Source organism: Meriones unguiculatus, chromosome 9 (genome assembly GCF_030254825.1).
Source record: "Meriones unguiculatus strain TT.TT164.6M chromosome 9, Bangor_MerUng_6.1, whole genome shotgun sequence".
Classification (NCBI taxonomy): Eukaryota; Metazoa; Chordata; class Mammalia; order Rodentia; family Muridae; genus Meriones; species Meriones unguiculatus.
The window spans coordinates 83258947-83282533 of NC_083357.1; the positions used below are offsets into that span (position 1 = coordinate 83258947).

The 23587-nt window shown below is 37.5% G+C and overlaps 1 protein-coding gene across 1 annotated transcript in view; it reads right to left on the reverse strand.

The window, feature by feature from the left end:
• Positions 1–23587, reverse strand: part of Diaph3 (diaphanous related formin 3) — a 485489-nt gene that overhangs the window by 422326 nt on the left and 39576 nt on the right. Inside the window, 1 exon segment of the mRNA XM_060391498.1 lies at positions 11385–11561. Within this exon segment, the coding sequence (XP_060247481.1) occupies positions 11385–11561 (177 nt within the window).

The following is a 23587-nucleotide window of genomic DNA, read 5'->3' on the forward strand; positions in this document are numbered from 1 at the left end:
GCAATAGCACCCGGCTTTGAAAAGTACAAAGTCCCTGAAAAACATATAGGGAGTTTTGTCCTAGAAAATGCACATCTATATTCTGCGTTATGGAGAGATTAGGCTTCTCAGAAGACTCTTTACAAAACTGAGCAGAGGAAAATTGGAAAAGATAAAATGAACATGACATAAACTTTTGTATTTTTTGGTTCATAGTCTCTCGAAATAATCAGCCTCCATGTTTTAGTTGAACTTCAATAAAGGCAGAGAGTAGGAGATGACCAAGTGCAGTGGATTATACAGATGATCTCAGGATAAAGGAACAAAATGAGGCTACAAAACAGAAGCAGGAACGCCATCAAAGGTGGACTGCCACTTTGATCTAAATTGCAACACAGTCTGGACAACCTGGAGAGACCAGCCTCAACACCATCAGGTTGTCCGTTCCTGGGAGTTAGTTAGGGTGCACGTTTGACAGGGGCTAAGTACCTGAAGATAACAATAAGTCATTTCAGGGACCATATCACCCTAGGTACCCCAGATAAACATGGGGGTGGGTGGAGAATCAACAAGAATCCACTATGACATCCAAAACTAATTTCCTTCATTAAAATGAGGTTTCTAATATAACTAAAAATAAAAAAGATTCAAATGGATTGCCTAAATGAGCACTATAAATCATTATGAATTAACTGATTCTTCCTTCCAAATGTAATATGCCATACCTTCTACACTGTAAATACAGGCAGAAAATGATAACATAACTACAGATCTTTTTACAGACCCAATATGGCAGCTTACTGCAATATATTACTTGTTTCATCAAATATATTATACATAAAAATGATGAGTAAAAATTACTCAGAAGACATAATTATACAGCTTGGTAAGTAATTTGCTAAGACTGTGCAAAACTCCTGTTAATAATAGGAAAAATAGTAACTTTACAAAAGACAAACCCTGAAAACTTTACTTGCATAACAGCCCAAGCTACCACCAAAGACATCAGTATGACATATCCTTGATAATGATATATTGGGAAGAATACATCAAGTCTATGGTATTCTACGCCAGGCACTTTTTCAATCTAATTGCAAGGAAGGACATAAGGGAAAAGGAAAGAAGACAAACACAAATTGAGAACACTCTACAAAATAAGCAGGATTCTTTAAAAGTGACAGTCATAAAAGAGAAAGACCTGTTATTAAATTAAAACACGTGTGGACAAAATGCAAACTGTGACTGGATCCTAAACATGAAAGAAAGGTGGCTAGACATATAGTCTACAGCTTAATTCGCAGCATTAACAATGTTTATTTCATGAATATCTAAGAAATGTCCAAATATAATAGAAGATATTGACAAAGATATGCTGAGTGAAGGATAGATAGCTAAGAACTCTACTTTGTATATAAGTGTTTTTAAAAAGTTGCTGGAAAAGACAAAACTAAAGTATTTTTAATAACAGGTTTTAATGAACAATTTGAAAAGAAGCAGAAGAGGAGAGGAATGGAACAGCCTTCATTCTACAAAGGGAAAAAAAAAAAAGTAAAGAAAATTTAAGTCCTCAAAACTTAACAAACCAGATTTTAGAGTATGTGTCCAAAATAAATCCATGACCTACCTAGGTGGAAGGAATAAATAGCGACAAACTCAGGGCTACTGAGAAGAGTTCAAACACAAGTAAGCAAACACAACTCAGGGGCCAGGCACGCCTCGAGACCCTTCCTAAACAGAAAGCCTAAGGTTATTTCCAATTGTTCCTGCTTTTGACTTCAAGCCTGCTGTGAGCTTTGCATCTGGTCCCTTCCCCAAGCAATCTTTCCACAAAAGACTCCTCAAATTTCTTTGATCTTCAATAAGAATTAAATGGCTGAGTCAGATGGCATGTTAAACATTAATAAGCACCATTTTATTTTTGAGTTAGTCCCTCTATTGACGAAGTTCAGGGGGAATTCCTCCAGCTGACTGGGCTCCTGTAACTTGTACCTAACTCATCTGTCTACTCTGCCGTGTGTGTTTCCATATTTTTTTTTCTGTATATAAAGCCTATTTCCACACACACACACTTATGCTGCCAACACCACATGCTGACACCAGACAGCCCATGCCATCACCCAGGAAGGCCCTGGATGTCACTGATTGTCTTGTCACCAGCAACGTTCACTTTCATTTTCCTCAGCCCCCATCTCACCTGGTCCTTATCATCTAAAAGCTACCCTCCCTCAACCACCACCTCCAGACTCCTGCCCCGACCTCACTCTTCCAACTTACAACTTCGCTTGTTAGCAAATCTTTTTCTTTATCTCAATAAAATCCACATCGGTACTGTCTGTCTCCATGCAGACCAGGGCTTTAACCCATCACCTATTTCTGTATTCATTAGGGTTCCCACATGTCCCTCCTTTTCCAAATCTTTTATGTACACTTACTAAACACTTTTGCTTATTGCATATAAGTTGCTTTTTCAGCTTATAGATCCTTTTTCTTAATGCAATTTGCTGCATCTTTCACAATGGATAGACCTCATTGGTCACTTTTTAAATGCACAAATAAATTTCCCATAGAGAATTTACCAATCCTATTGTACAACAGTCATCAGAAAAGGAGGTAAAGTTCTGAAGTGCAGCTGGAGCCAGAATTTTGCAGGTCTAGCCTAGAGCACTAAGCAACTGCTACTCTTAGAGCCTTCAGAAAAAAGTGCGATAGCTTCAGCCGTAGAACTAGGCCCTTGAAGCAGTGAGATAAAGAAGGCAGGCTGAAATGCATCACTCCTGCAAAGGAGCATGGGAGAACCTAGGTTGCATGAGATCAGGGTCAGTATGTGACTAGCACTGCACAATAGTGCTAGTAAAGGAAGCTGAGACTCCTCCCAAACATCACCACATTTTGTGACATTGCCACGTACCATGTCCATCCAAGGAAAGAAACATGCCTTCTACTTTGTACAAAGGTACTGAATGAATCAGGAACAGGCCCAACCTGAAAACCAGGTAAAACCAGTTGCGGACCTAAATTGGATAAGGCCGGAGGGTTCTATATTCTAAAACTTCACCATTTTTGTGCTACTGTTTTTAGACACACGGATTCCATCATATGCTGATAAAATATTGGAACAAAGTAAATATTTTGACACTATTTCCAGCAAAACAGAGAAACAAAAGATGTAAACTTAATATATGAGCATATTTAAACAGTAAGGAGCAATTGACTAGAGAATGGCAACCAGAGAGGGGGTATTTTTTCAACTGAATTACAAATGTTAGACTCAATATTCTCATTTCATGAATGTAGATTTTACAAGACAGCATACTCATTAAATGTGCATACATCAAGTTGAGTGGGCTAGTTGACACCATGGAGAGTCAGATTAAATTTAAAATGATTGACTATTTGAGCACTGGGCAAATACATACAAGCAGATAGTTGAAAATGGTCAGGTGTAAGGGACTTCTGCCAGAAAGCAAAATAAGCACTTGATAGGCAGAAGCATGGCAACAGTCACAAAACGGATATTGGAAAGACAGTACTATAATTGATCAATACATTTTAGGAATCTCTGAGAACAACGGAAGATTAAAAACTAACACAGCAAGAGCAAGGCTAAACACTAATTCTTAAGTCAGTGGATATCAGTGGATCTCAATTGTGTTTGTGTACTATTCCAGGGTTTGCAAGGTGCTTATTAATACCACATCACTGCAATCATAAATTAGTTATACATCTTAAAAGGAGGTCTGATACCCTAACTATCTGTCTTGGGACAATGAAGCTCAAAATCCTAAAACTAAAATTTTACCCAAATATCTTCAAAAAGTACAACTCTATTCTTAACCACATTTGTATCTCTCTTTCACATCATACAATGTCAAATGGTCTTTTTTGTGTTACCCCCACACTGAAGTAAGTACATTTTTACTACCACAAATGGTTTCATACCTACTGAGAAAATGAAAGATTCAATGGCTTCGTTCCAATCCTAAAAATCTATTTTACTTTGGCAACACAATAACTTTTAGATTGGGTTTAGACATAAATAGAGAAGTGAACAATAAACACCAGCAATCTAGGATCTGTGGAGACGACTCAGTCAATCAAGCGCTCGCTACACTGCACAAGGAACTGAGCTGGATCCCCAGCACCATGTTAGGAGTCAGGCATACTGTCATGGGCATGTAGTCATAGCACTGAGAAGAGTAAGACTGCAGAATTCTGAAGGCTCACTGGCCAGTGGAACTAGCCTGAGGACAGCAACGGTAGATAGATGCCTCCTACAAACTGACACATGACCTCTGGCCTCCACATAAAGATACACAGGCATACATACAGCTATACATATATTAGGATGAAATATGAAATAAACTGGAATGAAAGTGCTCTACAAGAATCTACAATTTAGAATTAACATTACTACTACCTTACTATAGCCAATTGTTGGTACATAAAGTTATAAATAAGCTTTTTCTTTTACCTATCAATTTTTAAGTTTATATGAACAGTGTAAACTATCTCAATTGAAAACAGAATTCCAATTTGTCTTAAGGCCAATATCAAGCATGAATAAAGAAAAACAATTACGTATCGCTTTTATTCTATATACTCTAATTTTAATAGAAGAAGTAACAAGTGTAACAAATATGCAATGTGATTCCCAAGCATGATTAGTTTGGGAATAATGCCTAGCCAGAACTATCAAGAATAGTCAGATCACCTACCAGTGCAAACAGGCATTACATAATATTTTGGGTAAGAGCACCACCATTGATTAAAAGTGTCTCATTCACTTACTTTGAAACTTTTAAAGACACCAGGCATTTCCTCATAAATTGCATTACAGAATTGAACAGTGACCTAAACACAAAGACTGACTTTCCCACAGGACAAAACTGAGGCAGAGAAAGAAGTCTCTGCAGATGTTAAGAAAGAAAAAGGGAGGAAAAATGGTTTTGGAAGCAGTACACAAAATATTTCAATTTTGTCTATGGTGGTTTTCACTGCTTTACTTTCTATACTGTTACATTATGTTTGAAATATTCTACAATTAGAAAAACAAAAGTAGATTTACATTCCTATTACATAGTGAACAGTGTTCCCAACACAAACATAATACCTGTAGCATGTTTCTCATTTCCCTTCAATAAAAATGCCAATACATGTATTAACAGGAGGTCACCTAAGCTCTATTGCCAGGAGACAGTTCAAGCATAAGCTTCCAAGATGATGTATTTTACAAATGTGTTTTCTGCTATTTCTATGCTATGACAAAACCTGATAAATATCTTCCCAGAAAGTGATTACAGCAACTCGATTAATATGTAAGTATATCAAGCAACTTTACCAGATTTTCTCTGCACAGTTCTAGAGAGGATTTTAGAATTTAATTATTGACAGAACGATTGTTATCACTGGCACTCACTTATTGCCTGTTGATGATGGCATCCTGATAGATGGCCTGTCTTCCACAGTGTTCATCCTCTCAACAGTAAACATGACAAAATGGAAAAAGATGAATGAATGAAAAATATCTTCACTTTCCTAATATTTCTGTGTTACCGGGCAGAATAGCAATTGCAGCTAATCTCCATCCTACCTAATCATTTAAAGCAGAGAAACACACAGTATCTATAGAAATCTTAAAAAGTCTGCTGGCTTGGTACTCGCCTTTGATTGCAGCACCCTGGGGACAGTAGCAGATGGATCACAGTGGGTTTGAGGACAGGCTATAACATAGCAACTCCAGGCCAGCAAAAACTGCATAGTGTGACAATGTCTCAAAGAAATCTTAAAAGTTGAGAACTTTCACGTATCCAACATTTGTTTAGAATTATGATACTGGGTAGTTAATCTAGTAGGAACACAGATCCAAATAATAAAGGACAAATTCTGTAAGGCATTCATGTAGCACAGCTCAGAGGTGAGATGAGGGATGAGGAAGATTTCAAGAATGTTCACACTAAGACATGAAGTGTGAGTGCGGGAGTTCTCAAACAGAAAGATGGCAAGACAAATGCAGGAGGGCTCTGCACCTGCCCCATAAGAGGTACAAAGGAGAAGAAAACTACAGACAGAGATAAGGTGAGAGAAGTAAAGCAATGTGGACAAATGGCCCAACTGGGTAAAGAGGACTCACACTTCAGTGCGAGCTTTCCAGAGAGGGAACTAATGGAGGAACGGGACTTTGATGTCGTTTTTAAGGAATATGATGCATCTCATTTTTAATGTTTTGATATTTGACATCATTTAGATAGCTAATTTTAGCTTCTCTTCTATAGGTGGCAAGAGGAGATATTACACAAAAGAACAGCTCCAATGCTGGAGGAAAAGTATAGAGAAAACTAATGGATAGAAAAATAAGACAGGAAAGACGGATGCAACTGCAAAGAAAGAGACAGATCGAACAGAAGGTGTGGAAAGACTAGACAGAGAGGATGTAAATAAGGACCAGGAAAGAGGAATCACTTTACCCACAGGGAAAATAGAAATCAGTGTCATGGGTTAGTGAGAGGATTTACTATTAAAAAGTCATTTACAACCAGACAGATACACTATCAACAGGAAAAGCTGCAAAACTGTAAACTATTACAGAAACATCCAGAAGGTAGAGTATATTAGTTTGAACAAAACTAAGAGCATATTGGCTTTCCACTAACAAAATATGAATACTGGGTCAATTCAGAACTGAACTATTGCATCCAAACGGTAAATGCAGTAGAACAGACTCCGAAGCCAGGGAGAAGGGGAGTAGCCACCAAAAGGTCAGTGATCAGTGACATAGGAACTGTGGGTGACATCAGAGGAAGAAAGGAGAGTCACAATAACCAGGGAAATAGTACCACCACTTGTAATCTTCTGACAGGCGGCACAGGCAGCCACAGTGAAGCCAATGGCACGTTATAAATAACCAAATCAACAAGTGCTTCATCCTCCACTCCAGCCTAATCCTACAGTGGACAGACTCAATCAAGGTCAGAAAGAAAAGCAAGAAGGGGGATGCCACTCTACCAATGGCACCTACAGTTATCTCCAAATGGAACAAGTCTGCTATGTGAAGATACGCTTTGTTTTGATAACTAAATATAGTCAGCAACACATTTTTATTATTTGAAGACAAGGAAAAAAATTAAAAGGACTAACTCTAAGAGGCCAAGCCTATAATAAACAAGTAACCTTTAGCTGTTGTACCTACCCATTGAGTTCATGTCAGTCAAAAGTCGAGTTTCATTACAGTCAATAAAAAGTACAAGGATATTTAGTAACGATGGTTTCAGATATCACGGTTATGTGTATATGCAATATTAATTCCAACTAGTTCATACATCTGAGATTTATAGGAAATCTATAAATTTATAAAGCCTGAAAGACAGGCTTTCAGTATATTCCAAAATATCAACAAGGGTAGGGGGCAGCTCTTAGGAAGCTCTGAGGGTAGGCAAGATGGCTTAGCAGGTAAAGGTGTTTGACACCAAGCCTAACAACCTGAGTTTAGTCCCTGAATCTCACATTGTGGAAGGAAAACTGACTCCTGCAAGCCGTCCTTTGACCTCTGTACTTGCACTGTGGCATGTGTGCCCAAACATGTATGTGCACACCTATAAATAAACATAAAGTTTTAAATGTATAACTAAAAATTCATCACTGCTTTAGAAACTAGACCATTATGAGACCAAGAAAATCAATTCTCTAAGCAAAAGTGAAATGTTGAAGTATTACACTATACTTTGCATTCATTAAATAATCAAGTCAGTAATATTTCAGAGGACTATCTTAAGGAAGAAAAACAAGTGTTCTTCAAAATAAAGTTGCTACTTCATGTACAAATTAAATACTTTACATAATTGGTAAATAGAAATAATTGTTTTTAAAACTACACAATTGTGACACAAAGACCCTACATAGAAATTTTAAATATGATTAAACCTTTGCAAGCACAAATGCCAAAAGGTTAACATAGTTGATTATTAAATGTTCCTGTCAGAATTTTTTGTTAATAAAAAGTTATGCTAAGCCAAAAACAAATCTTTATCTTCTTCCTCCACCCAGGGCCCAAGACCTAAAATAATCCTAAGAGTCAGGAGTCTGGAAGGAGCTAGACAAAACACTGTCTTCTGGACATAAAAGAACCAATGGAATCTTCAGCTCACAGTAGCTGTGGTTGCCTGCACAAGAGCTATAAAGGATCAAGCTGGTCCATCCCAGCATGGAGGGAGGAGAGGTTCATGAGGCCCATTCCTAAGTGAAGAGCTTTCTGACAGCTGATGGCTGGCTTCTAGGAAAGAAAGAGTTTTTAAAGACATGGCCCCTAATAGAGTAGCCATTCTTAACATTCCAGTGGATGAGCAACATAAACTGGATTCACTGAATAATATATAGCTTATGTATTTATTATAAACATAAATATTTTATATGTATATACATATATGTACAAATGTCATAGAATCGGGAAGGAGTTGAAGCAATGGGGTGGGGATCTGGGAGGAGTTAAAAAAAAGCTGGAAAGTGAGAATGATCAAAATCCTTTGTATGCATATTTGAAATTCACAAAAAAAAGTAACATATACAAACATATTTCAAAATACTATAGATCAAGTACAGTATAGTGGAATTCTAGTAGAACCAAAGTATCTAGGATAAAAATTAGAATGAAATAATTGTTTTTCACAGTATATAGGGTAGAGATCAAAATAAATAGGTATTTTTCTAGAAGTAATTTGACCTTAAAGAAATAATTATAGAAAACAGCGATTGTAGTTAAGCAGAAGTGGCACACACTTTAATCCCAGCACTCAGAAGACAGAGGCAGGCAGACCCATCTGATCTACAGAGTAAGTCCAAGACAGCAAGGCTGGCTACACTGAGGATCCCTGTCTGAAAAAAAGAGAAAGAGAAAGAGAAAGAAAGAGAATGAGAAAGATACAAAAAAAGAAAGAAACAAAGAAAGTGTTTTCTATAGAGCTGTTTTTCTGAAGGAGCTTTTACAGCTACTGCATGACTTTGGCCACAAGACAGTACTGGCACAACCAGAATGTCTTGCACTATTGAGCACTGCAAACCATGCCTAATAAGAACTGAAGTTGCAGGGGTTTTATAGAAACTCATTTTACAAAATTAAAAACAAAAAAGCTTTTGTGTAACAATCAATAAATATGGTTCTGCCCAGCTGTTCAAGGTTCACTTCAACAAGGCTGGACATCCCCGCTGCTTCAGAGCCTGATTATAATCTAGAGTAGCCCTCTTTCTTTGATCAGCCACGTGACTCAGAACACTGACAGTCCTCTGTAAGTCTAGCTCTCTCCAGACATAGAATCAACTTTAAATTTAGGACTAAACAAAAAGTGGTGTAAAGAAAAATGTCTCTAACTCACATTTAAAGAAGGCAAGAGACACTCCCTCACTTTCTTTGGCTTTCAGCTTCAGAGTCAAGAGTAGGTTTTGTATACAATGAATTCTAATATAATCAAGGATTCTGAGAGAGAAGGAAAGAATCTGCTCTGTGTGTTTGAATGAGGTGGTAGGAATGACTCATCCCTCGCATATTTAACAGCCCCAACAAAGCAACATTTCCATTCTAGTTCTGCTAAATGAAACAAAGGTTGGATTGAAAATATCTATTAGTAAGCCCTGGCTAAGACTCAATAAGTGATCTGGCCCTCTTTCTCATCAAGTATACAAAATCACTTCAAACTGTCCAGATCCAACTGACTTGCACATACTTCCCTATATTTGTGAGTGATCCCAGCAGTCACAAAAGAACAGCATACACTATATTCAGTAATTCTTGGATGGCTATCCTTTTAAATAACTGCATGGGATCATAAAATATGTTCTCCATAATGTTTAACAGCAATGGGCTGCTTCTTCTACTTACTCAGATGGTGCTCACATTATAATTTAGGAAGAGAGTTTTAATGTAGTTGGTAGAGCCAGAAGAGTACCACTCCAAAGTTTCACAGGTAATTAAAGTACATGTTCAGTGCATGGCAGGAAAAGGCCCTCCGCCATCATAAGTCTGCAAAGGTGAAAGTGAAGAGCTATCTCATACAAGACTCATTACTGGTGGATAAGGCAAGCAAAAAGAGGTTTTCTTTGTTCCTGGAAGAGATTATAGCAGCTCATAGTATCAACAAGGAATTAATTCAAAACGTGTAGAGAAAAAACAAAATGTGTAGGAGCTGGTATAATAGTAGATGGGCTTGCCAAGTCTAGAGTTTGTGCAAAACAATTAATAAATACTAAAAGTATATTCACAATCGCAGGCACTTAATATAAAAAGCCTATGAAGACAAACTGGGTTTTTCTTCTTTCCGGGGTCTTCTGACAGTCTAGGTGTTAACACTAAACCAAATACTTGTGATAAATAAAAACCAAGGCTATAGCTAAATGATTATAAAAGAGCTATTAATAGTCTACAGATTTCACACACTCATTACACCATTAGCTAATGAGCAAATGCATTAACTTCCATTAAAAAAAAATGGATAAAGCTTCCAAAACTGATAGACAAATGAGCACACATATACAGAATAAATCATGAGTTATATACACACAACCCCTCAGAGGGACTTAGACTCTTTTCAGAGTTTGTCCCAAGTTACTGCTCCAATCTAACGTTTCATACCTCTCTCCCTGGTCCCAGGACCTATTCAGAGACTAGCTCTACAATTTTACTTATTGCTGTTTTCCTCCAAGCAAGAGACTGACCTTCTCTTTGCCTACATAAACCCTCAACTGCCACTTGGCTCACCTGAATGTCTCTTTAAATTTCCCGAAAATACCATAATTTTCTATCTGATGTACTTTCTTAGAAGGTAATTAGGTATCTCAAAAAACTATAGTTTCTTCCTACTCTGAACTTATAAAGAACTGAATTCTTAAGCACTACCTTCTGGTATTGCTTATGTAATCTTCCAGCTATGTGTTTTGAATAATAATAGATATGAAATTAGAAAGTACCAACTATACAGATAAAAAAAAGTCTATTTATATAAAATTAGCATCCATTTGTAGTAAATGGTTTGAAAATACTTAGCAAGATGAATTCCAGATCAAATCAGCTCATTTAGATTAAAAAATCAGAAGCTGAATCTGTCAAAAAATAATACATAAGGACGAAATGACGAAGGCACCAAAGGACACCATGTGTCTCTCCAAGAAAAGGCACAGCACAAAGGGACAGTTTCAGTTTTATAGACACAACTGACAGATGCCATAAATAATATGAATGTACTGAGAGCTAAGAACGGAATAAAACAAAGACAGAGAAACAACCCAGAAACCTGATGACAAGAGAGCAAGGCAACAATCTGAAAAGCAAATGAACTCAGACCACACAATCTATTCAATATAAATATGACATTTGATACACTTTTTAATGAACTATGAATAAAACTGAAAAAAAAAGATCTTACCATCATCTTCTCAAAAAGTTTTAAGACTTCATTCTCTGACAGTAGCTTTGGAATGTTTTCCATCATCTCTGATGACACTGAGGAGCAATCACTGTTTCCAGATGCAGTCTTCAGGTTGGGAAGAGGAGGTCTCTCTTTCTTGCTCCCTGGAATTCTTATGCTGGCGAATTTGTCCAGCTACGAAAAAAGATAAAATAACACATAAATATTTCCTCATACATCAACAGTTATCTAGTTCCAAAAACAAGGAAAAGAACACAGGGTCAATCACATTGTCACTGATTTTCATCAAATGACAGAAACAGAAGCTTTAAAATTAACAATATTGACTCTAAGGGTTGAAAGGTTCCAGCAAGAATCCCATTGAAAGGCAGAAGGAAAAGCATACAATCTCAAGAGATTAGATCTCTGTAATGTGTAGTGTAGTATAATCTATACATTCTTAAGCATTTATTTATCTGTGTATGTAGGTACATGAATGAAACCCAGGTTATCAAGCTGGTTGGCCAGTGCCTTTACCTACTGAGCCAGTCTTGCTGGCCCCTTATTCTTGTTATAGTGAAAACAATAAATTTATATTTATAGATCTTTAAAAAGAAAATCATACAATTTTAATTTAAAGATTCTGGTGTCAGATGACCCATGCTTTACAGATAAGCAAACTGATCAGTTTCACAAAAGCAAGTCAGCTAGTAGTGATGGCACTAAATATCACTGCTTGCCCTGCAAGCCAGCCCCTGCCCTTCTCCAGTGCCCTCATGCATACTGTCCAGGAGGGGCACATCAGGACATGGGTTAGTAATTTAAATTTTGAACTGTAATGCCTCTATAGCTTATTTAACTGATAACATCTTTTTGTTCATTCCAGCCCACATCTGAACTTTGTTGAGATCTACAGAGCAGGGCCTTACTTAATACAGCTAGATTTCTGTTGTAACATGGTATCTTCCATAACAAGATCAAACAGCTGACTGGTATTTGATAATATATGAATATGAGACTCGAAAGCTAATGATCTATTCATTCCAAATTGTTTGTCCTCACAAATAAACTATATTCCCATTTCAAGACACATAAACTTTCAAGAAGGGCAAAAATCTTAAAGGAGGATTCAAGAATATGCTGATTCAAAGCATAGTCACTGATTAGGTAAATTTTTCATCTTTGCAATAAATATAAACCTATTGTTTTCAATATAACATCAATAGAGGACCAACAAGATTGACCCATTCACTTATATGCATACAAATAAATAAATGCTTAAAATGTATAGGTTTTATTATATATTATTATTATATATTATTATATTATATATAATATTATATATTATTACTATAGAAGTGCACTACACATTATAACATCAATAGCTACATATGGCTACTGGGGCAAATATTTATTTATTAGCAGCATAGACAAATTTCAAGTGCTCAAGAGCCATAGGTAGTTAGTGGGAACCGCAGCAGTAAAATCACATTCAGAATATTTCTATTAATGCAGAAAGTCCTATGAAAAGAGCCGGCAGATCTATTTAAAAAAATCCACTACTAGAAATCTTTATTTTTAAAATATAATTAAATTATGGTATTATTCAGTTTACTAAAGAAATAGGTCAACTAATGAAATGTAAAAATATTAATGTTTACATTCAATAGCCTCTAAATTATCTATGAAGATAATGTTAAGGGAAAATATTATGCACTGTACTTACACACTGTCCATTTAATACGAGCTGGACTAGTCCAGCCCTGCAAAACTTAGAAAGTATTCACAACATAACATTGCTGTCATCCCAGCAAATAAGCCACAAAAGTTTGTAAAATGATAGTTGCTGTGGTTTTAATTCATCTGAAAACTGAAGACACAGGAAAGGGAAAGAGGTGTTCCTGGGAGGGGGAAGAGGACAAGGAAATGGGGTGGGGGGGAGATTACATATGTCCTGCTGATATTCCTAAATTTGTTTCATTTCACCAGTACTTCAAAGTTGAACTAAAATATTCCTTGAAACTAGGAAGACTTATTATCTGTCTCCCCTCTTATGTAAACGGAGTTCAGCATCCTACATATCTCTCTGGGGACAAGCCTTGTTCTTTTTGAGCCTCACATCTAGGCAAATAATTCAAGCTAAATATACCAGTAAGTAGTTGTATTAAGGATTGGAAAATATGCCATTAAAGAAAAACAGAAGCTGAGGGCACAAAGAATGAAATGCCAATAGGTAGCAAAAGTACTTTTTTTATGACCATTAGTTTTAGTTTACAAAAATACCCTTATTGTCCTCCACCGCTGCTCAGGGATAGGTAAATAAATAGCAGTCATGTTCAGTGCCCTACTGATCACAGCGTGGTTGATGGCTGACTACGAAACAAATAACTTCTCTCAAATAGGCCAGACATAAAGCATATCTGCTACCAACTCTTCCCCTCAATTCTTTCTTAGCCATATCTGCAGCATGCTGAAGGTTAGTGAAAGCAGCAGCTGAGTAAGATCATTCCTCAGGCATGAAAGGCTTTCAGCAACTGCAAGCTGTCCTCCTACAACACAGACCAGGGAAAGGCCTGAGTGAAATGCCCATGATACACCCCATGCCTTCAAAGGACCTTGAATAGCTGCCATCTGAATTAAGGGCAGAACACCAGGTCATAGTTTCCTGAAGAAACAGAGAGCAAAAGGACAACTCAGTAATACTGAGATGACCTAAAAATGGTCATCATATCTAAAAGAGAAAGCTATCCCAACTGAAACTTTCTAGTTCAGTTGTAAAGTCAAAAACTAGATGGCCAGGGAAACTGGCTACATAAGCAAGACAATCTGAGTTTAAAATCCCCAACATATAAAGTCAGATGTTATTTAGGAATGCCTGCACCCCCAGCTGCTGAAAGTCGTTGGGCAAGTGGGGCAGGAGATCACTGAGGCTTGCTAACCCTCAGCATAACTCAGTGAAAGACCCAATGCTAAGAATATAGGAAGCCTCAAAATGCATAGCAGTTAAAAAAACATAATGCTGTTGCAGAGAACCAAGTTGAGTTGCCTGCACCTATATCAGGTTACGCACAACCACCTGTAATTCTAACTCCAGAGGATCTGATGCCTTCTTCTGGACTCCACAGGCACCTGCACTCACAAGTCCACATACCCATGCACATAAGCACCTAATGAAAAATTAGATATCCAAAGATAATAAATAGATAGATAACAGATAACATAGAGGTAGACAGTGGTAGCACAAAGCACTCATGTCCTTCTCGGGTCTTCATGGGTTTGCACACACACACACACACTTCCCATATGCATCCATCATACCCACATATATACACAATCATACATACAAGCACACGCTAAAACAAATAAAGAAGCTCCTCAGATTTCAGTGACATTCAGATCCTAAGCATTCGAATTCTACGAAGCCACAGAAGAGCTGAACCCAAAGTAAAAAACAAGGTCCAGGTTAGCCCTTTCCTAAAACTGGCTAGCCTCCAATTCAAACAGCCTAGAAGAAAAGAAAACCTCTCTTTTCTGAGGAAGATTGGAATAACAACTTTGACTTGTAAAGAAAAAGTCCTACCATACTGAAATTCTCTGTCCAAATTCCTTTCTTAAGTAGAAGCAAAATAAAAACAGTGCAGACAAAAGCTGAGAGACTGGCTCCAGGAGACCTGTAAGCAGCTACAAAAACTGTTAAGCTTTTCAAGTTACAAGGCAATGATGAGAGGTAGAATCCCAGATCAACAAAAAGATACGAAAATGAATGGAGAATGTACCAGTTAAGCGCTGCTAGGACAAATGTAAATGAGCTATACAGTTGGGGTATGGAAAGCAAGTAGTTAGCCTGCCATACAGATATGGAACAAGGAGCATGTAGAACATATGCACATAAAACCCCAGCAACTAAACCAAATAAAATACTCTCTACTATAAAAGAAATGTGTCCAAAAGCAGCAGTGCCTGTGTATATTTGTACACTATGTTGATTGTTCTTTGAAAACAATTTTTGTAAGCCAAGGGATTGATTGGTTAGTCTACATTTAGCCATTACTGCAGTGTTATAACTTCTGCACATGCAGAGTCAATTCCTTAGTACAGAAATTATCGCAACTCTTATCACACAAAACATATAACTAATTAACACGTGAAATTTCTAAGGAACTGAAGCTAAGCACAGTGTCAGTGATGCAACATCAATATTAAAATGCAGCATGTACAACCTATGACTCCATGAGTAACACAAGAGCTCATAAAATGTTTGGTGCTCACAAAAGCCTACATTCTTAAAAATAAGAATAGGTAACAGTAATAAAACTCAGACAGGCCCCAGCCTGCTGTCACAAGGTACAGGAAAGGCAGAATACATGCCTTTGGCCCATGTTACCAGCAAAAGCCAGGTGTAACTGACTCCCACAAGTTGTCTCTGACTGCCACACAAAGGCCATGATACCTACACACAAATACACACAGAGAGATATACACATAAAACACACAAAGAAATCAATAGATAATCAACAGGCATGTAGGTAGATGAAAGATACACAGACACACATACATTAGCTAGATGATAGATAGATAGATAGATAGATAGATAGATAGATAGATAGATAGATAGATAGATGATACATAGATAATATAGATAGATACACAGATCACAGACAGATGGTAGCTAATATGATAGGTAGGTAGGTAGGTAAATGGATGATATGAAAAGATAGTTATGTTGATAGCTAATAGATGATAGGTAGGTAGGTAGATGGATGATATGAAAAGATAGTTATGTTGATAAATAGATGATATGTTAATAGAAGATAGGTACATTGATGATAGATATACAGATAGATTGATTGATAGACAGATAGGATAGATACAGTAGATGACAGAATGTTAGTAGATAAATAGATGAATAGAAATAGATGAATGAGTATATTTTTTAAAGCAATACAAGGAGAATACAATCTCCTCTTCCTCTACTGGGACACTGCATTGACTCTAGAATGTCTCAAGCTTAAAGTAAAGCTTTACAGGTATACCCAGATATGCTCTATTAATCCCTGAAGGTAAATCCCACAGAATATAACAAAGCCAAATCAACGGTTTCCCATGTGCTTGGAAAGTTTCCTTTTTTTTCTTTTTATAATGATGCTACAGTGGGTTTCACTCACAGACAAATCATTTCTAATTATCTTTCATGGGATGGCACATACTAGTTGCTTTTGAAGCAAAGCACAAAGAAACTTTAAAAAGATTTTGTACTTAAAATTATCGCAGAAATTGCCATAAGACTAACAGCAAGTTCACTGTTGTTATATTTTGCAATTTATCTGAAGATGGCTTGTCTTTTACAACTTATTACTTTATCTTTATATAAAAATTAGATAACTTATATAGAATTCTCCTCTTAAAGTCAAACTAGAAACTCAACTTAGGCAGGTAAAATACACAAGCAATTCACACTGGATGAAGAACTGATTAAACACATACAAGACTGAGGGAATTCTATTACACTGCTATTTAGAGGTAGAACACCACACTTCATTAACAAAGCTTTCCCTGTGTCTGGGGTGTACTAAGTTTTATAAATTAATATCACTTATCTTCAGGGGAAGTTAAATGAGCACCCTACTGAGTATTATCTCATGCTGAGTAATCACACTGATAATCAGTAATGACAGCTTAAATAAATTAAACAAAAAAAAAAGACTAAAAAACTATCTGGATTTTCAGTTATAACACTGTGATCATGAAAACTCATTATTTAAAGTTTTCATTGTTACACCATTGTAAATGTCGACAGCTTTTTTTTTTTTTTTTTAACTTAAAAGGGCAGTGAAATTCTCAGGTATTGTAAAATTTTACTTGTTTTTTTTTTGTTTTTTTTTTTTTTTGTTTGTTTTGTTTTGTTTTAAATTTACATGTGACTAGAACCAGGAAGAAAGCTGAGGTTTTCATAGAATCTGGGAGAAATGATCAAACAGAAGTTCCTCCAAACTATAAAATCAACTTTATCCAATACACACCTGGAATATAAAATATACTGTTCAAAATTATGTGTCAATAGTCATGCAATTTTATATTCGATCTCAACTGAAATAGTGTGGGTTAACCAGCTTCATTCCTAACTAACTCAGTAACTTGTTGATTAACACCATGACCCCTGAGTCTCACTACTAAGTCCTGCTAGCCACCAGCTTGCTGTGTTCCCATAATCAAGGCACTCAGGAAATTCTTGTGACAGTGCCCCTCATAGAGATGTGTTAACAAGAAATAAAACGGCCAGCCCCTTTCAGCCACAAGTGAAAAAGCCTCAAAGGCCATTCTTGACCACTCCAATGCAAGACATGGGCTCTCCCCATTTTCCTTTAAGGCACATTATATTTCCATGTCTTTTCAAATTAGTTATAAAATTCTATTACCTATTCATAGATTTGGTAACTACTGACATTCTCTCTTTCCCATTACAGTGTAATGGCATTGTAGTGAGAAGTCACTGAAACTGCAGAGTGATCCTCTGGCTTTGTGTGACCAGCAGGAAATTGTAGAAATTACCAATTCTGGCTTACAGAACCAGATCATAAATGGCACTATGTCCTCTTTCTTGGATTACGCATTCTGGAATATGGTAGCTGCCAGATATGAGAACACCCAAAGAACAAAGAAAGAGAAACCTTTGACAAAGAACTAAGACACTACTTTACCAACAGAAAAAGGTGTCTACACCAGCACATGAGTGATCATTTTGGAAATACCTGCCAAGCTTACAGATCAGCATAACTCCAGCAAACCTCTACTGTACATCTTCCTGAGTACCTGAGCCAGAACCATCGAATTAAGCAACTATGAAAATCATGGCCCTCAGAGAGTATTTGAGGAAACAGTGTATCTGCTGTACACCACTAAGTTAGGGGGGCCATTTACTCCATACCAAAAGACAACTATTACAGTCTCTGGTATCTATTTGGCCTGCATAACAGTATCTGACAGATAGTAGTCTACTAATTACAATTCATGGGCTTGTTGAAGTTATAAATGAGGTATTCCTAAATTATAAAAATCATTTGAAAAGTAGTACCATCTCTGCAAAGCTTTACCACTTGTGGAAAGTGATTTAAAAAAAAAAAAAAAAACTAGTTAGAATTTAAGAAGGCAAATATTTTAAGTATCTAAAAAATAATCATACGCAAATAAGTAACAAATAGAAACAAGAGATGATTTCCGAAACAGAGACAGTTGTCCATGCCCAAGAGAGGCAGCACAAATGTGTCAAATTAGGGAACCGCGTGAGAAGGGAAAAACAATCATGACAGTAAATGTCAGCAGCTAAGCAGTGTGCCCACCTGCCCAAGGGCCCTTTGTGGTGGTTTAAGAATGCCCCCCACAGGCTCGTATGTGTGAATACTCACATGGCAGCTGACAACTATTTGTAATTCAATTTCCAATGGCTCTGACACCCTCACATGGACGTGCATGCAGGTCAAACACCAATGCATGTAAAATAAAAAACATAAAAACTGTATGCCATTAAGAGGAAAGGCTGTCCACTGAACATTTCAGGTGTGATAACTATATCTTAATCACAACCTTAACAACTGCTATATTGTAATTTCAATATCCTAAATTCAAAAAGAGCTTTTCCAGCCATTAATCTACATTTATGAATTTTGAATTTAGTCAATGGCCCCTTTGAAAATTTACCCCTCTAAAAACGGTAATCAACTTAAGTATTTTGTTCATATTTAAGTTTCACATTATTTTCTTTATTAATCACACTTTGTTCACTTTGTATCTTCCCTGTGGTTCCCTCCCTCCTCCTGTCCCAATCCCTCCCTTCCTCCACCCTCTGCATGCTTGCCCCTCCCCAAGTCCACTGATAGGGGAGGTCTTCTTTTCCTTCCTTCTGATCCTAGTCAATTAGGTCTCATCAGGAGTGGCTGCATTGACTTCTGTGGCCTGGTAATGCTGCTTCCCCCTCAGGGGGAGGTAATGAAAGAGCAGGCCAATCAGTTCATGTCAGAGACAGTCCCTGTTCCTATTACAATGGAACCCACTTGGATACTGAACTGCCATCGGCTACATCTGTGCAGGGGTCTTAGGTTATCTCCATGCATGGTCCATGGTTGGAGTATCAGTCTCATGAAAGACCCTGTGCTCAGATTTTTTGGTTCTGTTGCTCTCCTTGTGGAGTTCCTGTCCTCTCCAGATCTTACTGTTTCCCACTTCTTTCCTAAGATTCCCTGCACTCTGCCCAAAGGTTGCCCATAAGTCTCACTCAGCATCTGTACTGATAGTCTGCAGGGCAGAGCCTTTCAGAGGTCCTCTGTGTCAGGCTCCTGACTTGTTCCCTCTTTTCTCCTTCTTCTGATGTCCAGCCTCTTTGCCTTTCTGGATAGGAATTGAGCATTTTAGCAAGAGTCCTCCCTCGTGATTAGTTTCTTTAGGTGTACAGATTTTAGTAGATTTCTCCTATATTATATGTCTATATGAGTGAGTATGTACCGTGTGTATCTTTCTGCTTCTGGGATAGCTCACTCAGGATGATTTTTTCCAGATCCCATCATTTACCTGCAAATTTCATGATTTCCTTGTTTTTTATTGCTGAGTAATATTCCATTGTGTAGAAATACCACAATTTGTGCATCCATTCCTCCACTGAGGAGCATCTGGGCTGTTTCCAGCTTCTGGCTATTACAAATAAGGCTGCTACAAACATGATTGAGCAAATGTCCTTATTGTGTACTTGAGCCTCTTTTGGATATATGCCTAGGAGTGGTGTAGCTGGATCTTGAGGGAAGCGCCAGATTGGTTTCCAGAGTGGTTGTACAAGTTTACATTCCCATCAGCAGTGGAGGAAGGTTCCTCTTTCTCCACAACCTCTCCAGCATGTGTTGTCTCTTGAGTTTTTGATCTTAGCCATTCTGATGGGTGTAAGGTGAAATCTTAGGGTCGTTTTGATTTGCATTTCCCTGATGGCTAATGAGGTTGAGCATTTCTTTAAGTGTTTCTCTGCCATTCGATATTCCTGTGCAGAGAGTTCTCTGTTTAGCTCTGTTCCCCACTTTTTAATTGGATTATTTGATTTTTTGCTGTTTAACTTCTTTAGTTCTTTATATATACTGGATATTAGCCCTCTGTCAGATATAGAAGATCTTTTCCCAATCTGAAGGCTGTCGTTTTGTTCTGAGGACAGTGTCCTTTGCTTTACAGAAGCTTTTCAGTTTCATGAGGAAAGTTCATAGTACTATGTGGCTTCAAAAAGAAATTCGAAACATCTCATACAAGCAACTTAATGGCTGACTTAAAAGCCCTAGAAAAAAAAAAAAAAAGAAGCAGACACACCAAAGAGGAATAGATGGCTGGAAATAATCAAACTCAGGGCTGAAATCAATAAACTAGAAACAAATAAGACAATTCAAAGAATCAATGAAACCAAGAGCTGGTTATTTGAGAAAATCAACAAAATATACAAACCCTTAGCCAAACTAACTAAAAGGAAGAGAGAAACTATCCAAATCAACAAAATCCAAAAAGAAAAGGGGGACATAACCACAGACCCTGAAGAAATCCAAACAATAATTAGGTCTTACTTCCAAAGTCTATATGCCACAAAATTTGAAAATCTAAATGAAATGGACAATTTTCTTGACCGATTCTACATGCCAAAGCTGAATCAATACCAGGTAAACCAATTAAGTAGTCCTATATCCCCTAAGGAAATAGAAGCGGTCATCAAAAGTCTCCCATCCAAAAAAAGCCCAGGGCCAGATGGTTTCAGTGCCGAATTGTACCAGACCTTCAAAGAAGAGCTAACACCAATACTCTTCAAACTATTCCACAAGTTAGAAACAGAAGGAACACTACCAAACTCAGTCTATGAAGCCACAGTCACCTTGGTACCTAAACCTCACAAAGACCCAACAAAGAAAGAGAATTTCAGGCCAATCTCCCTAATGAACATTGATGCAAAAATACTCAACAAAAAACTTGCAAATCTCTACAGTTCCCCCTTTTTGTGTACTTGAGCCTCTTTTGGATATATGCCCAGTAGTGGTATGGCTGGATCTTGAGGAAGTGCTATTCCTAGTTGTCTGAGAAAGCGCCAGATTGATTTCCAGAGTGGTTGTACAAGTTTACATTCCCACCAGCAGTGGAGAAGGGTTCCCCTTTCTCCACAACCTCTCCAGCATGTGTTGTCACTTGAGTTTTTGATCTTGGCCATTCTCATGGGTGTAAGGTGAAATCTCAGGGTTGTTTTGATTTGCATTTCCCTAATGGCTAATGAGGTTGAGCATTTCTTTAAGTGCTTCTCTGCCATTCGGTATTCCTCTACAGAGAATTCTCTGTTTAGCTCTGTTCCCCATTTTTTAAGTGGATTACTTGGATTGCTGCTTTTCAGCTTCTTTAGTTCTTTATATATACTGGATATGAGTCCTCTGTCAGATAAAGGGTTGGTGAAGATTCTTTCCCAATCTGTAGGTGGTCGCTTTGTTTTGATGAACTGTAGAGAGCTGCGGAATGCTATGCCTTAAAGATGGAGCTGGTTTCCGCCTTCCACCTTCCCGATGGTGAGTGCTCTCTGTCATGAACAATTCCACATTTGGCTAAGGCTGAGGATCTGGCTTGCTTCCATGTATGTGGACCTATCTGCATTGCCCCCGTGGCACGCCTGGGTTGGCTACCCAGAGGCTATTTAAGCTATGGGCTGGCTTTCCCCGAGGTCCGAGGATTGTTCAATGTTCCTGAATAAACTGCATTGAAAAAAAAAAAAAAAAAAAAAAAACTTGCAAATCGAATCCAAGAACACATCAAAGACATCATCCACTACGACCAAGTTGGCTTCATCCCAGGCATGCAGGGGTGGTTCAATATAAGGAAATCCATCAATGTGATCCACCACATAAACAAACTGAAGGAGAAAAACCACATGATCATCTCCTTAGATGCTGAAAAGGCATTTGACAAAATCCATTCATGTTTAAAGTATTGGAGAGATCAGGGATACAAGTCACATACCTGAACATAGTAAAGGAGATATACAAGCCTACAGCCAACATCAAACTCAATGGAGAGAAACTTAAATCATCCCCTCTGAAATCAGGGACAAGACAAGGCTGTCCACTCTCTCCATATCTTTTCAACATTGTTCTTGAAGTCCTAGCTAGAGCAATAAGACAACTGAAGATCAAGGGGATACAAATTGGAAAGAAAAAAGTCAAAGTATCACTGTTTGCAGATGATATGATAGTATACCTGAATGACCCCAAAAACTCTACCAGGGAACTTCTACAACTGATTAACACCTTCAGCAAAGTGGCTGGATATAAAATTAACTCAAAAAAATTAGTAGTCTTTCTGTATACAAAGGAAAAAAGGGCTGAGAAAGAAATTAGGGAAACAACACCCTTCACAATAGCCACCAAGGACATAAAGTACCTTGGTGTGAACCTAACCAAGCAAGTCAAAGACTTGTATGAAAAAAATTTCCAGTCTCTGAAGAAAGAATTAGAAGAAGATATCAGAAGATGGAAAGATCTCCCATGCTCATGGCTTGCCAGGATTAATATAGTAAAAATGGCCATCCTACCAAAAGCAATCTACAGAGTCAATGAAATTCTGATTAAATTACCAACACAATTCTTACAGACCTTGATAGAAAAATTCTCACGTTCATATGGAACAACAAGAAACCCAGAATTGCTAAAACAATTCTCTACAGTAAAAGATCTTGAGGAGGTACCTCCATCCCTGATCTCAAGCTGTACTATAGAGCAACAATACTAAAAACTGCATGGTAGTGGCATAGAACGGACTGGTGGATCAATGGAATCAAATAGAAGACCCTGACATAAATCCACACACTTATGGACACCTGATTTTTGACAAAGATGCCAAATCCATTCAATGGAAAAAAGACAGCATCTTCAACAAATGGTGCTGGTCTAACTGGAAGTCTACATATAGAAAAATGCAAATAGATCCATACTCATCACCCTGCACAAAACTAAAGTCCAAGTGGATCAAAGACCTCAACATAAAACCAGACATACTAAACCACTTAGAAGAAAAAGTGGGGAAGAGCCTTGAACTCATTGGCACAGGAGACAACTTCCGGAAAAGAACACCAACAGCACTGGCTCTAAGAGCAACAATCAATAAATGGGACCTCATGAAACTGAAAAGCTTCTGTAAAGTTTCACATTTTTTTAAACTTGCTAAATGAGGAC